The 15,108-nt window shown below is 42.5% G+C and overlaps 1 protein-coding gene across 2 annotated transcripts in view; it reads left to right on the top strand.

Moving 5' to 3' along the window:
* Positions 1–15,108, top strand: part of TMPRSS5 (transmembrane serine protease 5) — a 171,364-nt gene that overhangs the window by 84,009 nt on the left and 72,247 nt on the right. The window contains exons 9-11 of one of the 2 annotated variants that reach the window (XM_085647359.1): positions 2,997–3,175; positions 6,201–6,299; positions 7,303–7,344. In XM_085647359.1, coding sequence (XP_085503485.1) covers positions 2,997–3,175; positions 6,201–6,299; positions 7,303–7,344 — 320 coding nt within the window. The remainder of the gene's footprint in view (positions 1–2,996; positions 3,176–6,200; positions 6,300–7,302; positions 7,345–15,108) is intronic. The other variant, XM_085647360.1, reaches the window with a different exon arrangement.

Raw genomic sequence — 15,108 nt, forward strand, 5'->3', positions numbered from 1 at the left:
TTTAATCCTCATATGACACATTCATTTTTTTAAGGCATAGGGAGATTAAGTGATTTGCCCAGAATCACAGGAAGTTGAGTTAACGCCGAGACTCAAACCCGTTCCCCAGTCCCACAGTTGGCATCTCCACCCGTTACACCACATCCAATGGTTTGCACACACCTCGGTGTGGCACTTTCATCTGTCTTTCATCTGGCATTGTAATACTCAAACTTTAAACAAAGTTGGAATTATATCTCAGCAAAAAGGCATAACAATACACAGCAGGCCAATTGACAAAAACATTTCTGAATATTAAACCTGTTGCAATATCAAACTCTCATTTAAAATGGGCTCCACCTAAAATGGTGCCTTTGTCCACTTTATACAGTTCCAATTGCTCAGTCTTCCCTCTAAACGTTTTTTCCACTGCAGTTATAGGAAGGAAACTGAAAATCATGTTCTTTTTCTTTTATGTTTACTGACAAAAGTAATAAGTTGAATTATCCGTGTTCTAGGAATCTTGATACCTCAGGCTCTGAGCAGCATTAAAAAAAAATAAGCCTTGCTTCTGATGGTTTAATTACTCGCAAGGTGCCCGCTGAAGATATTAACTTGTGTTATGACCACAATGATTATTAATTCTGTGATTCACTACGGAATGAATTTCCTTTACTTGTCTGTTTAGGTGGATCCACAAACTATGCCCAACTGAATGCTGCTGATGAACTACAAATAATGTATTTTCCTTTTTACAATGACACATTTGTTATGAATTTCTAGGCATTTTAATTATTACTAAATTAATTTATTCCATGTAATCAGGATGAACATAAGACTTAATATATCTTGTTATCGTACTTTGAGTTTTCAATTTTATAGTTGGAGTAAAGGCATTGATCGATTGAATATTTATAATATTTGCCCTGTAGATATTTAATGGTTTATCAGCTCAAAATAAACCTTAACTACTATTGTTATGCTTCTCTCTACTTTGCTGATAGACAATAAGGCCTACAACTTTGCTTTCCCGTTTTCAATAGTGGATATGGTAGTGAATCCATTTACTTTGAGAAAGGGTTCACTAATGCTTTTGTTTCCTAATAATTATTTCCCCTATATTTCTCTTACTTTATGTATTAAAAATAATTCAAATGATGACTGTTTCTAAATTTCAAATCAGGAGCATCCTCCATGCCCATTTGTTTCGTTTGTAGATAGTCTATGACTTATCCAGCATGGTCTCTCCACTGTAAAGGATTGGTGTCTAATAACAATTATGGAATGTACCTCTGCCCTTAGTGGTATGATTGATTGATTGATTGATTGATTGATTGATTGATTGATTGATTGATTGATACCCAGATTACTTACTTCATTTCCACCAAATTCTTGAAGCCATATATGTATGGTTTTGCAGATGCACCCTTCCTATTTTCTGAATGACTTTACCGTTGTTTGTAAGATTTGTGGCTTGAAGTCCATTGTAATAATGAATTTGTTATCCTCATCTTGGTAAATATTTTGTAATGATTTCATAAATCTATTTTTCTTGATACATTTTATAAGGTCACATTTACCATAGGACATTGTACTTTCAATAGTCCCTTGTTACTGTTTATCAAATGTTTCTGGAACTTCTGATACATTGTCAGTTAGCTTTAACACATAAACAGAGAGTTTGAGGGTAGGCCACCGTACGTCATCAAAGAGTATCAATGAAAATACAAAATTGAATATGGTAGCACCAGAAAGACAGAAGATGTGTTGTTTAGTAATCATACAACAACTATCAGGAATCCACAATTTTTGGATGTCACAGGACTATTGCCCCGCTCATGAGGAAAGTCATCGTTTACGGAAGAGGAAATCTCACACACATAATAGTGTCATGCTTCATCAATGGCATCCTCTTCCCCACTCTGGTAGGTCAGTGGCATTAGGGCGGACTCAACCTCCTTGAAGACTTAAAGGAAAGAGGGACTCCTTTGATAAAAACTACTGAACAAGATGAGAGCCAGACTATCTAAAAATACCTTGAAGTTCCTTGGTATTTCACCTTTATTGGTGAGGACCCTGGGTATATCTAAAACCGAGAACGAGCGGGCATACAGAGGATTATCACTCAAACCTGTCTCCCATCTGGTGACGGGTTTGAGCAATATTCCTCTGCAGTCTTTTACATTGTCAATTAGTACATAATATATGCTGGCTGTGCCATGTGGGGACAGAAATGTTGGAACATGCTCTCCGTCTCTAACCCGAGCTCCTTGATCTGCACAAGAAGTATCTTAAGCCTATTTTTAATAGCAAGGGAGTCAGAAGTATCATGGAAGCAAATTTATTTTGTTTCAGGGGCTCTACTCCAAAAGCTGTTGGTCATATAACAAACAATTTGTCTCAAGCAATTAGGAAATAGAAAGCCTGATCGATGGGGCCTTGTTATCACAGGTTGTTTGATTGTTGCTGCTTTCAGACATTATGATTTTGTTTTGTTTTATTCAGGTGTATTTGTAGGTATGTCACTGAATTAGATTTTATATGATAGGGGCTCTTATATTTTATGTGTTTTTAAATGTTGTGCTTCTTGTCTATTTTTAAGAGGGTACGCTTGTATATTTTTTATTGGGGAAATAATGCATGTGGTTTAAAAAATATGAGACAGTAAAGTACTACATACTTACTTATTAGCACATAATGTATACAAATTTGAATTGACTCTCATGTATTTGATGTAACCGAACTTAAACACAAATCTATGTACATAATGTAAAACTAAAATAATATGTTTATCTCTGTCAGATAGTGTTGCTAACCATGCCACATTTTGTGCCTCTTTGATGTTAGCTGCACAATAACAAAAGGTAAAATTCATAGGACTCACCCCCGCTTTGTTCAAAGATTGTTTCAACATTGCACATTCTAGAATTGTCTTAAATGGCTAAAAAACATCTGCTTTTCAAGACGATATATATTTTCATGCGTGATTAAAGTGTATATTTTGACTTGGTTTCCAGTTACAGGTCACCTCAGGTCTCCAGTTGGTTGGTTATTACTGGGCTTGTCACCCAGTCATCGGCTAGAATTGCAGAGGGAACTACTGTGGAGAAAATATTCTACCATCAAAGCTACAATGACCGGACCCATGACTATGACATTGCCATGATGAAGCTTACAATCCCTTTAAATTTCTCAGGTGCAATATGTCTTAATATGTGGTTTATTTCATGAGTGGACACTAAGTACATGTTGGGACACAGATTCCAGCAAAATCTTAATAATCTAAATTTAAATGTTTACACAAAGTGCCTCATTTTTTTTATCTTTCTGCCTTGTCTTAAAAATAACCTCCTTCTTGTTCAGTTCAGATATCGGCCTTTTGAAATTCTTTTTCTTACTAGTAAGATATCTCAGTGGCTTAATGCATATTCCCAGTTTATTTGAGCATCGTAAAGAAAGCATAGCCTAATTTGGGGGGAAAGTGTTTGTACCAGCCAAATAGAATCTCATAGAAATGTGGTAGTAAGTCTTCTAAAATAATGATACTTTCTAGCATCACTACCTTTAATTAAATTTACTCACTTTTGTACATCCATTGATATCAAAAGCACTTTGCTATATTTTTTTTTGTAACTTAAGTAATGGCCTTGGGATAAACCACAATATTTGTTTTTCTTTGTTCACACTTTATTTTGCTTTGTTCAAAATCTAGAATGGCCCCAGTCTGTCATGGACTAACATTGAGTAAATGTGGTTGAATCCCAACTTCCACACATGAAAGTACTTAGTGATCCAGACAGAATGCTTTAATATACATTGGTCAACTTGTGTGCCCTTAGAAACAGCTTGACAACGTCTAAACTACCACATTAAAAACAAAACTCTCAAGTTGAAAGGCTTAGGGATAAGTGACAACATCTGGTTGTCATTCTATTTTTAAAGGCTCTTGGGTTCACTTTTCCACATGCATGTTGACAGTAAGGACCAACTGTTGCTCATCAAAGGAAAGACTAGAGTAATCTACCTTTATAATTTGCAAGAGCATTAGTTAAGACAGCATTTCCTGAAAGGGGATTCCATTCTCCTTGTCTAAAAAGAATAGCACTTGACTACAAGTCAGTGGAGGGGACCATGAAGCTTAAAGCACTGGTATGGAAACTCATTAAATAACAGTGTATCTTGTTGGTGTGGAAAACACAGATCTGGTTCCTCATAGATTCTCCAGTCAACTTTGAAACATTTTGAAACAGGCATAATATTGTCCATAACACAATCCTCTGTTATTAGGAAGGTCATGCGATTAATACAAAACTCCATCCTGTTTAGGATCTGTTAGTAAGGCTCTACTATTACCTAAATGTGCACATTAACCTGTCCCTCGGATGAGAGTAGTGGTAGTTGATAAAAGGCTTTAAGTGACCAGTCCCTGCATCAGAAACATATTCTTCTATCAGTATACTTCTGAGAGGAAAAATAAGAGAGACATGACACACACAAAAACCTGTAGTAATAGATTTCCTAAAAGACAAACATAGTATGGAGGTCTGTAAATACGCATGAGCAGTATTCCTTTGCTGGCACCCAATACTCTGTGCAGGTCCAGTACAGTCAGGGACCACGGATTCCAATGTTCAAATAATTAATACTTTTGCCTTGAGTTGTGTCAAATTGTTTTTCCAATCGGTTGGACACCTCTAATAGGCAACAATCCCATTCTGTCTCCTGAAATACTGATGCAAAAAGCAGAACGGTATGTTCCTGCAGGAGCGCAGAAGATTTACACAGGTGGACCATTACCGGGAAGTTTGCCCAAAGACACATCTTATTAGCTTATTTGTTCTTCGAAGAATTAATGATATAAAATAGTAAACCTATTGGTGCTTAGAGAACACTTAATAGCACCAGTTAACAGTATATAAGCAGTGTATGTAACAGGAGTCCTTGTCTTATTAAATGGTACTCAATTTATAAAACTCAAAAGGATTAAATTCTGAGTTGACCTTTTCAAAATGAAACTCATGCCATGCATGAGCCATCTTTCTGGTGCTCTCTAGCAGTTGTTTCCAAAAGAAAGCTTGAAGTTATTGCAGTAATTGCTGGTAGTCAGTAGCAATGTTTGTTGGAAGAGGGATCACAGTTACTGTTGAGAGAAAGTAGATACAGTTGTTAGGACAATTTGTTTGTTGGATTGTTAGAAGAAATGTCAAATTTAGGGAGGTAAAAAAGTGCTCTGGCCTAAAGATTGTCTAGCATAATAAACAGTGGTCTCAAGAGGCAGTCCGGGCTGCAGACTTGAGCTGACAGTGCAATGACTGGAGATCTGAGGTACTCCTGGATGTAGGATTGACCTAATAGTGCAGTGATTGATAGAAGAAGACAGTTGCCATAGAAAGGCAGAGCTACTGGTGTAATGAGCAGTGAAAGGTAGCTGCCCTGAAGGCATGGATAGCAGTACAATGATGGATGGGAGGGGTAGTACTGACTGCAGCATTTAGCTAAAAGTTTACTGACTGCTGGGAGGAGGCAAAATTGATTGCAAGGTTGGGCTAAAAATGGAATGATTGCTGGAAGTAAAAAGCTCTAAACCAATGGGACAGGCAGCTATCACTGCTAGTGGGATGAAGGACATTTCCTTCACTGCAACAGGATTCAAAGACAGCATTAATTATAATGAGCATATGGAAGAGACAGTAGTAAATCCGGCTCCTTCAAAGGCAGTGTAGTATATGTCCACCACAATGGAGACCACAGGAAATGTGATACAAATACATTTATTCTCCGTAGAAAAGGGCTCCATCGATCTAACTCCCAGGAGGCTTTCTGTAACAGTCCGCTCTGGATTTCCCAGTCCTGTCAATTGTAAACATTCTCAAAACTACATGACACATTATTAAAAGAGCACCTAGAGAACTAACTATAATGCAGGCCAGTCACTAAAGATACCAGAGGCAATCTTGCTCATTTCTATTTGTATAACCTTAAAATATGACTCATTGTCTCATTAAGGTTTGCACCACATTGTGTAAGCATTGATTTGCGGGGTTTTCAAGTATTTACAGGCGATCTCCTCAGAGACGCACACCATCTGGGTTGAGGAACAAAAGAAAAACATTGTTTCCCATCTACAAACAGGCCTTGCTTTGCACTTGCCACAAGCATGGAAGCAAATGTATTAAACAACAGACATACACTAACGATTTTGTTTCTGGTCCATTTAACAGATACGGTGAGAGCAGTATGTTTGCCTCAGTACAACCAGGAGTTCCTCATGGGCACACGCTGCTGGGTCTCTGGCTGGGGCTACACGCGAGCGGACAATAGTAAGTTATTCTGGCCTGGATGTACTTCGTATCTTCTGTCATACTGATAATTTTGTCTTAAAATGTTTATAATTTTAGCAAGTTGCTTAAAAGAGCTTTATCGCAAATGTCTCAAAGCGCTTTAAAAATAATTATTACTATTACCCATCTAAATTGTAATCATTCTTAGCCGTAGATGATTGACATCCTGGATAGACCCACCAAGTTTCGTACCCATGACTCTCAGATAATGCACAGATTTCTGCAGTGCATTTGCAATTCTTTTGAGATATTTCACTGGCTTATTTTTGTCTTTCACTTCAGATCGCTAAGCATTGGTGAAAAAAACCACCTTAGGGTAGTAGAGACTTCAGGCACCATGCAGATAATGATCTAGTATGATGAAGTAATGCCCTATAACCAGGGCCGGACTGGGAACCAAAACCAGTCCTGGCAAAGTGCTCAACCGCCCCCCCCCCCCCTGGGGGCTGGGGGTGTGGCCGAGCTCTTTGCCAGGGCCGGTTTTCGGCCTATTTTGTTACAGGGCCAATTTTGCAGCTATGCTGCAAAAATGGCCCTGTAACAAAACGGCCCCCAGGGGCCCAAAATCGGCCCCCACCCGTGCGGCCGACCAGGGGATTGCCCGATGCCCACTATGGCCAGTCCAGCCCTGCCTATAACATTTTCAGAGGTTTCTCAATAAGAGATCTGAGACTACCGGACCAATTAGGAATGTTTATGCTTAATGGATAGGGGGCCAGCCCCTGAGAGAGTGGGTTTATTGACAATAGTGTCTTCATAGGCCTTTCATAAACATTTTCTAAGGATGGCCCGGTGAGATCCTATGATTTTATGAGAATCTTCCTTCATGCTTTAATCGTCTGGTCCTGCTTTGGCATAAATACTCTTGCATTGATCCAACCTTGTTAGAACTGAAGATCTTAGTTATTGGATGAAATAATTTGTGTACAAAGAGAGGATGATTTTTTCTTATCATTGATAGTTGTCGACTTATGTTTTTTAGCACAGAATGTTCCCAGGAATGAAGGGCATTGCAATATCAAAGGTAACTGTAGGATTTTTAGCTTTGTTTCTATGGTTTGGGTTTTGTCCCTGCACCAGTGGCCATGTGGAAAGTAGGACATGACTGCTGTTGGGGTCTCTTGAAGATTAGGATCTCATCTTTCACAAGTAATCAGTAGAAGATCACATTAATCACACTGAAGATAAATATTTACCATTTGAGAACATATTTAGTTTCTAGGAGTTTAAAAAAAAACTTTCGAATATGTGTGTGTGTGTGTGTGTGTGAGTGTGTGGGTGTATATATATTTATATATACATAAAAAAAAAATCAGCAATAACTTTTCAGTATTAGTGGGCCACATAAATTATAATTATACAGAAAAGAAAGTAGGGCAACCTGGGTTGTTCCCAAGTTTTAGGTGAAGAGCAGCTCCTTTAAATGGAGCGCTCTATCACTCACCTACACTCTAAAGCTGCTCACCTCAAATGTCTATTTTTGTAACCGAAATGGATCCGTACTCACCTTTCCCAGCTCCAGGTGCAGATCCTTCGCATTTTGAGAATGCAATGTATGGCATGTTTGCCAGGGGGGTAAACCCATCCGCCACACCGGCTTTTCCCGTGGGTCCACTTTCCAATAATTTGAGCATTCCTCAACATTATGCCCAGGCACCATTCATGCCTTTCATGCCGATGACTCCGTCTTGGCCTCTCCCGACGCCGAGGTACTCTACACCGATCCTTTGCCAGGAGGGAAGGTTGGACTTTTCTCCGACACCGTCGGGCTCCGGTCTGGCACCGTCTCGACTCCGTGTGACCCTGCTTACCACTACTGAAAGGAATCCATCAACGCCAGCTCCAAGGACGCTGGCACCAGATCTGGTACCGCCAACGCTGACTCCGAAGATGCGATCAAGAAGGGAAGCTCAGAGGCTTCTGGAAGAGGTGGAATTTCAGGAGCAGCAGGAGCAAGCTGAGGAAGGAGAGATACTGGATCCTATGGATGACTTTGATGGTCTTCAGGAAGCCAGTGGGGTGGACACATCCCCAAAGTGGGATCTCTCTTCTCTCAAAGCTCTTCTTTCCCAGGAGGTGGCCATGTACCATTCTGTCATAAGGAAGGCAGTAGACCTGGATTTGCAGTTGCCAACTGTAGAGGTCAAGTCTAATATTTTGACTGAGGTACTGCATTCCCCTTCATCAGCAGTGGAACCTTTGCTTCTGTTCAACAAAGCTTTGACAAAACCAATTTTAGAGGTTTGGCAGAAGCCAATGTCTGCCCCTGCTGTGTCCAGAACAGTGGCAAGGCATTATAAGGTTGCCCCTGGGGATCCAGCATTTCTATCATCTCACCCTTTGCCTGAAAGCTTGGTGGTTCACGCATCATGTTTCTCTAGGCAATCCACAGGTTCCTTCCCCTCCACTCCAGGGGACAGAGACTCCAAGAAGTTGGAGCAATCTGCTAAAAAAGTGTTTTCATCAGCCAGCATGGCTTTGAAATCAACTAATGCCACGTGCCTGTTGGGGCGTTATATACATGCATTGATGGACTCAGCTAAGGAGGTGATACCTAAGCTGCCAGAAGATGTCCGGGGTCACTTCGCTGAGGTACTGCTGGACACTCAGGCTGCAGCCCTTCAGGTGTTCCAGTTCAGGCTCGATACTCCTGACTCCATAGTCAGGGTAATGGGCTCTTTGGCAGCAACTAGGAGGCATGCCTGGTTGAAAGGGTCTGGATTCTCTCCTGACATCCATGCTACACTGTTGGATCTTCCCTTCAATGGCTCTCGACTCTTTGGGATCCAGGTGGACTCAGCTCTACAGCGATCTAAGGATAGCAGAGCTACTGTTAAATCCTTAGGCTTGCAGTCCCAGCCTAGGGGTTTCGGTTACCGGATATTTCAGGACTTTGGGACGGCTTCTCCTTTTTAGAGTCGACAGTAGTAGCAGCAACAATGGCAGCAACTGAACCCACTGTATAAAACATACAGATGGAAGAGAAGAGGTTGTCTGCGAGGTTCTGCTCGGAAACAGGTCTCCTCCTCCTCCTTCCCTGCCCCCACCACTGGCTCCGCAGGGAAGCAGCTCTAGATCTCCCATCTTGGAGCATGTTGGACCCGTGGGAGGTCGGGTGTCCCATTTTCTACAAAATTGAAAATTTGTTACGTCAGATCCTTGGGTTTTGAATCATGTAAAAAATGGGTACGCCCTTCCTTTCCGTGAGTTTCCCCCTCCTCACCCTCCTCACAAGGGTTGTGTTCGGAGGACCATCTGTTGCTTCTGCAACAAGAGATCCTGTCCTTGTTTCAGAAAGGTGCGATAGACGCTGTGCCAGAGCAGGAAAGGGTTCACGGATGCTACTCTTGGTCTTTCCTGATCCCCAAAAAGGATGGGCAATTGAGGCAGATCCTAGACCTCAGGATCTTGAATTTTTCCCTCAAGCAGGAGAAGTTCAAGATGTTGACCCTAGCTCAAGATGTTCTGCGTCTGCAGCAGGAAGACTGGATGGTGTAGATCGATTTAAAGGATGCGTATTTTAACATTCCCATCTTGAAGTTGTATCGGAAGTATCTCCATTTTATGGTGGGGTCTCAACATTATAATTTTTTGGTCTTTCATTTGGTCTTACATTCGCACCACAGGTCTTCACAAAGGTGCTGGCGTGGTGGAAGCATATCTCAGAAGGTCAGGGATTTTTCTTTTCCCCTATCTGGATGACTGGCTGCTCAAAGCAAAGTAGCCAGAGATGGTGCTTCATCATCTGCATGTAACAACTCGACTGTTGTTTGACTTGGGTTTTTAGATAAATGTATCCAAATCTCAACAGGTGCCCTCTCAGCGCAACCTGTTTATAGGGGCAGTACTGAATACTACTCTGAGTCATTCTTTCCCGCCTCCTCAGAGGATTCTAGACATCCAAGCTATGATCCCAATGTTTCAAGATGGAGCAGCTGTTACAGACCTGAAGGTTTTGCGCCTGCTCGGTCTGTTCACTTCCTGCATACTGTTGGTCAACCATGCACGCTGGCACATGAGGACACTCCAGTGATGCCTCCGCAGCAAGTGGTTTCAACACAATGGGGAACTCAGGGAGTTGGTCAGAATCTCCAGAGACACTTCAGCGGAGTGTTTCAGACAACCTGTTTCAAGGGAAGCCATTTCAACCTCCTTCTCCGGTGGCCACAGTGATAATGGATGCCACCACTCTCGGGGATCTGGAGATCAAGGGTCTTCCGTCCCCAGAGGAGAGATTGCTTTACATCAATCTTCTGGAATTGTAGGTGATACATTTGGCTCTCAAGGCCTTTCTTCCCCCCCTTCGCGGTCATTTAGTTCTGGTCCTGATGGACAACACTACCGTGATGTGGTACAACAAACAAGCAGGGAGGAGTAGGGTCGTATTGTCTCTTCTGGGCAGCTCTATAACTCTGGACCTGGGCTCAGGGCCATCAGATTTGTGTAGTTGCAAATCATCTGGCCGAGGTGCTGAATGTGTGTGCGGACAGTCTCAGTTGGCAATACTCAGCGGATCACGAGTGGCATCTTCATCCAGAGATAGTCCATGACATTTTCAGGATGTGGGGATTTCCTCGGTTGGACCAGTTCACCACTTACGAGAACGCACACTGCCCGCTATTTTGCAGTCTCCAGTATCCGATGCAGGGAGCGCTGGGGGGGCATTTCAGTTAGATTGGGGCTTACAGTTTCTTTATGCTTTCCCTCCTATACCCTTGATTCCTCGAGTTCTGAGGAAGATTCACCAAGACCAGGCCCAAGTAATTTTGATCGCCCCGGATTGGCCAAGAAGGGTATGGTACACAGACCTCCTTCACCTCTATTGCATCCTCCGCTCCGTCTCCCTCTCAGGGCAGACCTCCTTTCTAAATCACAGGGTCAGGTTCTACACCCCAACCTCCAGACCCTGCACCTTCATGCCAGGAGATTGAACGGGGCAAACTGAGTTATTTCTCTCTCCCTCCGGATGTGGTGGATGTTATTTAATTGGCCTAAAGACACTCCACCAAACCAGTCTATTCCAGTAGGTGGGCAAGCTTTGTTAAATGGTGTGGAGAGAGTTCAATTGATCCTTTAAAGGCTCATTTGTCTGATATTCTTAGTTTTTCTCTTTCTTTGGCTCCGCAGGGTTGTGCTGTAGCGACTGTTAAGGGTTACTTGTCAGCATTGTCTGCCTTTCTTTGTTTGCCAGACCAACCATCGTTGTTCAAGTCTCCCATAGTCATGAAGTTCATTAAGGGTCTCACTTATAGATTTCCTCCCGCTCCTTTTATTATATCTCAGTGGTATTTAAATGCGGTTCTTACTTTCCTGATAGGGTCTCCTTTCGAGCCTCTACATAGTTGTCCGTTGAGGCTTCTCTCTTTCAAAAAAAAAAAATCTGATTGTGATTTCTTCTGCCAGGAGGGTTAGTGAGCTGCAGGCCCTTGGCTCTAAGCTTCCTTTTACCTTGATTTATTCAGAGATGCTTTCCTGCCTAAGGTGGTCACTCCATTCCACCTAGGGCAATCTATCACTTTACCCACTTTCTACCCTCCCCCTTACCCTTCTAAGGAGGAGGAGAGACTTCACCACCTGGACCCTAAGAGGGCTGTCAGCTTCTACCTGGACAGGACTAAACACTTCAGGTTGGATGACCAACTCTTCATCGGATATGTGGGCAAGATGAAGGGCAACGCTGTCCCCAACAGAACGCTATCCAGGGGGATCATCCTCTGTTTCAAGATCTGCTACGCCTTAGCCAAGAAGGAGCCTCCTGAAAGTATTTGAGCTCACTCCACTAGAGGTGGCCCTGTTGTAGACATCTGCAAGGCAGCAACTTGAGCCTTCCTCCACACTTTTGCAAAGCATTACTGCTTAGATTCAGAGGTGAGGAGGGATGGCCATTTTGCTCATTCTGTGCTGCAGGATTTTTTTGGTATAGGTAGGTGGACACCCTCCTCTGGGAGCGGGACTGCTTAGGGATTCAATTCAAAAGGTGAGGAATCTACAGGCATATGTATCCATCAGAAGAACAAGTTACTTACCTTCGGTAAAGCTTTTTCTGGTGGATACAGTATCTGCTTGTGGATTCCTCACAGACTCACCCGCCTCTTCGTTGTCTACCTACTTATACCAAAAAGAATTTTGGGTATGACTGTCTAGTATTTCATTTTTTTGTTGAAATGATATGATGCTTGTTGCTGGGAAATGTCTATATTTCAGAATTTCCAGTTTCCTTTCTTGTTTGAATCATATACTGTGTATATTTGTGCATATAATAACATGCTGTGAATACTTGGGAAATGTTGTCGGTTCACCCGTTCGCCTCGAAGGCACTGAAAAAATGGGTGAAACTGATGTCAGCATGCCGACAGGGTCTCCTTATGGCTCTGATGACATCACATGGAGTCGCGAGCCGAGCCATGCTATTGTGACGTCCTCGTCGACGTGGGAGATCTATGAAAAAGTTTCAGTGGAATGCTGCGCATGGGGTAATTCAAAAGGTGAGGAATCCACAGGCAGGTACTCTATCCACCAGAAAAAGTGTTACCAAAGTTAAGTAACCTGTTCTTTTAGCCACTCCACTGTAAGCCTCTCTTCGCCAATCCACTGTACCCTACTACACTGTACCCTATTCCACTTTATGATACTCCATTCTACACCACTGTACTGTACACTATTGCGCTGTATGCTTCTCCATTCTACGTCGCTACACTGTATGCCTGTAACAGTCAATGTTATTCCACTCTATGCCACTCCACTGTGCTACTCACCTATATGCCACTAGTCTACCCCACTACACAGTCCCCTGCTTCACTCTACACCACTCCGCTCTATGGTATTCCACTGTACAACACTGACTCCTCTCTACGCGACTATACTGTATGCCATCCACTGTACGCCACTCCACTGTACACTATTCCACTCTACCCCACTCCATTCTATGCTCTTCCAATGTACATAACTAATCTGTACCTCACCCCATTCTATCCCAGTCTACTTTAGAACTCTCAACTGCATACCACTCCGTTCTGGTGCTATTCCACTATTTGCCAATCCACTCTAAAGCACTCCACTTTATGCCACTGCATTATACACCACTACACTGTAATCCAAGCAACTTTACACTAGTCCACTGTACGCAACTCCATTCTATAGCACTCTATAGTATTCCACTCCATGCCACTTCAGTGTACACCACTCCACTGTATACCACTGTGATATACGGTATTTCACTTTACGCCACTGCACTCTACTTTACCCCACTCCACTCTATGCCATTCCACTTTACTCCACTCCACTCTACGCCACTCCAGTCTATGTCACTCTACTGTACTCCACACCACTCTATGCTGCTCCAATCTATGCCACTGCACTCTACGCTAGTCCTCTCTTCATTACTTCACTCTATGCTATTCCACTGTATGCAACCCCACACTCGCCACTCCACTCTAGGATTCCACTCTACGGCACTCCACTTTATAGTACTCCACTCTACGCCACTCCAGTATATGCAATGTCACTGTACTGGACTGCACAACAATCCACTCTACACCACTCCACGCTGTTTCACTGTACCCCACTCCACTGTACTACATTCCACTCTACTCTACTCAACTCCAATATACTCTACGACAATACACTTTACGGCACTCTCCTCCACTATAGTGTGCCACACTTAATAATACTCCAATCAACAACACCAAACTCTACGATTTCAAACATTTTTTAGTTAAAAACATTTTTTTAACTTGATTGAAAAAACCCAAGGTCGAACCTTTGTTAAGTATTTATTTTTTCTATAAAAACATGAACTTAAAATGCACAAACACTAAAAAAATTATAATTTACACACCACCTTTAAATTAATATACCTATATTTATGCTTTATCTACAAGCATAACTTAAACTACATAAAAATGTAAATGTCCAAACTTACAACTAATTTATAATTTACTCAACACCTTCAAATTATTATAACTTGTGCACCTCCATATACAGTGTATTCAACTTGGTAGCCACACTACACTAACTATAACTTGTGCTTTCTCCAGTCGCTGCTTATACCATTTTACATGATCTCACTTATACTATCTAAAATAAAAGTATTTACAAGAACAGTTATGACATCACAGTTATTGTTAATGTAGTATGGCCACTGAGATGAATACACTGTGTATGGAGGTGCACAAGCTATAATAATTTGAAGGTGTTATTATTACATTTCTATTGGACTTATTGGGGGGAGGGGGGTGTCCCAGGCTCATCCTGGAAACCCACAAGCTTTAATTTTCATTGGGGGCCTCCGGTAAGCCCCAGAGCCCCTTGCGGCTCCAGCCAGTTCCCCAACCGGTACCCATTGTGGGTGCAAGTTGGAGTCAGTATTTTTTATTAAGTCGCTGCGCTAGTGCCCACCTGTGGCAGGCACAGCTCCTTTTTGGTGTGAGACTGCTACAGGGGAACTCCAGGGACCCTGCAGCCGCAGCCAACTCCCCTGATGGAAGCTGAACTTTAAGATAAAATTGGTTGGATGCTCAGGTGCCCACCTGGGGCACCCACTAGTCACCTTTTATTGGGGGCAGCAGGGAGCCCCAAGGCTCCTGTTGGCTCCCATTCAGGTTGAAGCAGCAGTTTTCTCTTCTCCTGCCTAGGGAGGAGCAAAGTGATCGTGAGCTGGGAGAGTGAATGTGTATACCTGCACTCTCCGAGGCACAGAACCACAGTGTCCAGGGAATGGGGACCCCAGGACACTGCAATCAAGCTCCCGGGGATGGTGTCCCTGGAGCCAACATTCAGGGATGGAAGC

The sequence above is a fragment of the Triturus cristatus genome, chromosome 3_2 (assembly GCF_964204655.1).
Source record: "Triturus cristatus chromosome 3_2, aTriCri1.1, whole genome shotgun sequence".
Classification (NCBI taxonomy): domain Eukaryota; kingdom Metazoa; phylum Chordata; class Amphibia; order Caudata; family Salamandridae; genus Triturus; species Triturus cristatus.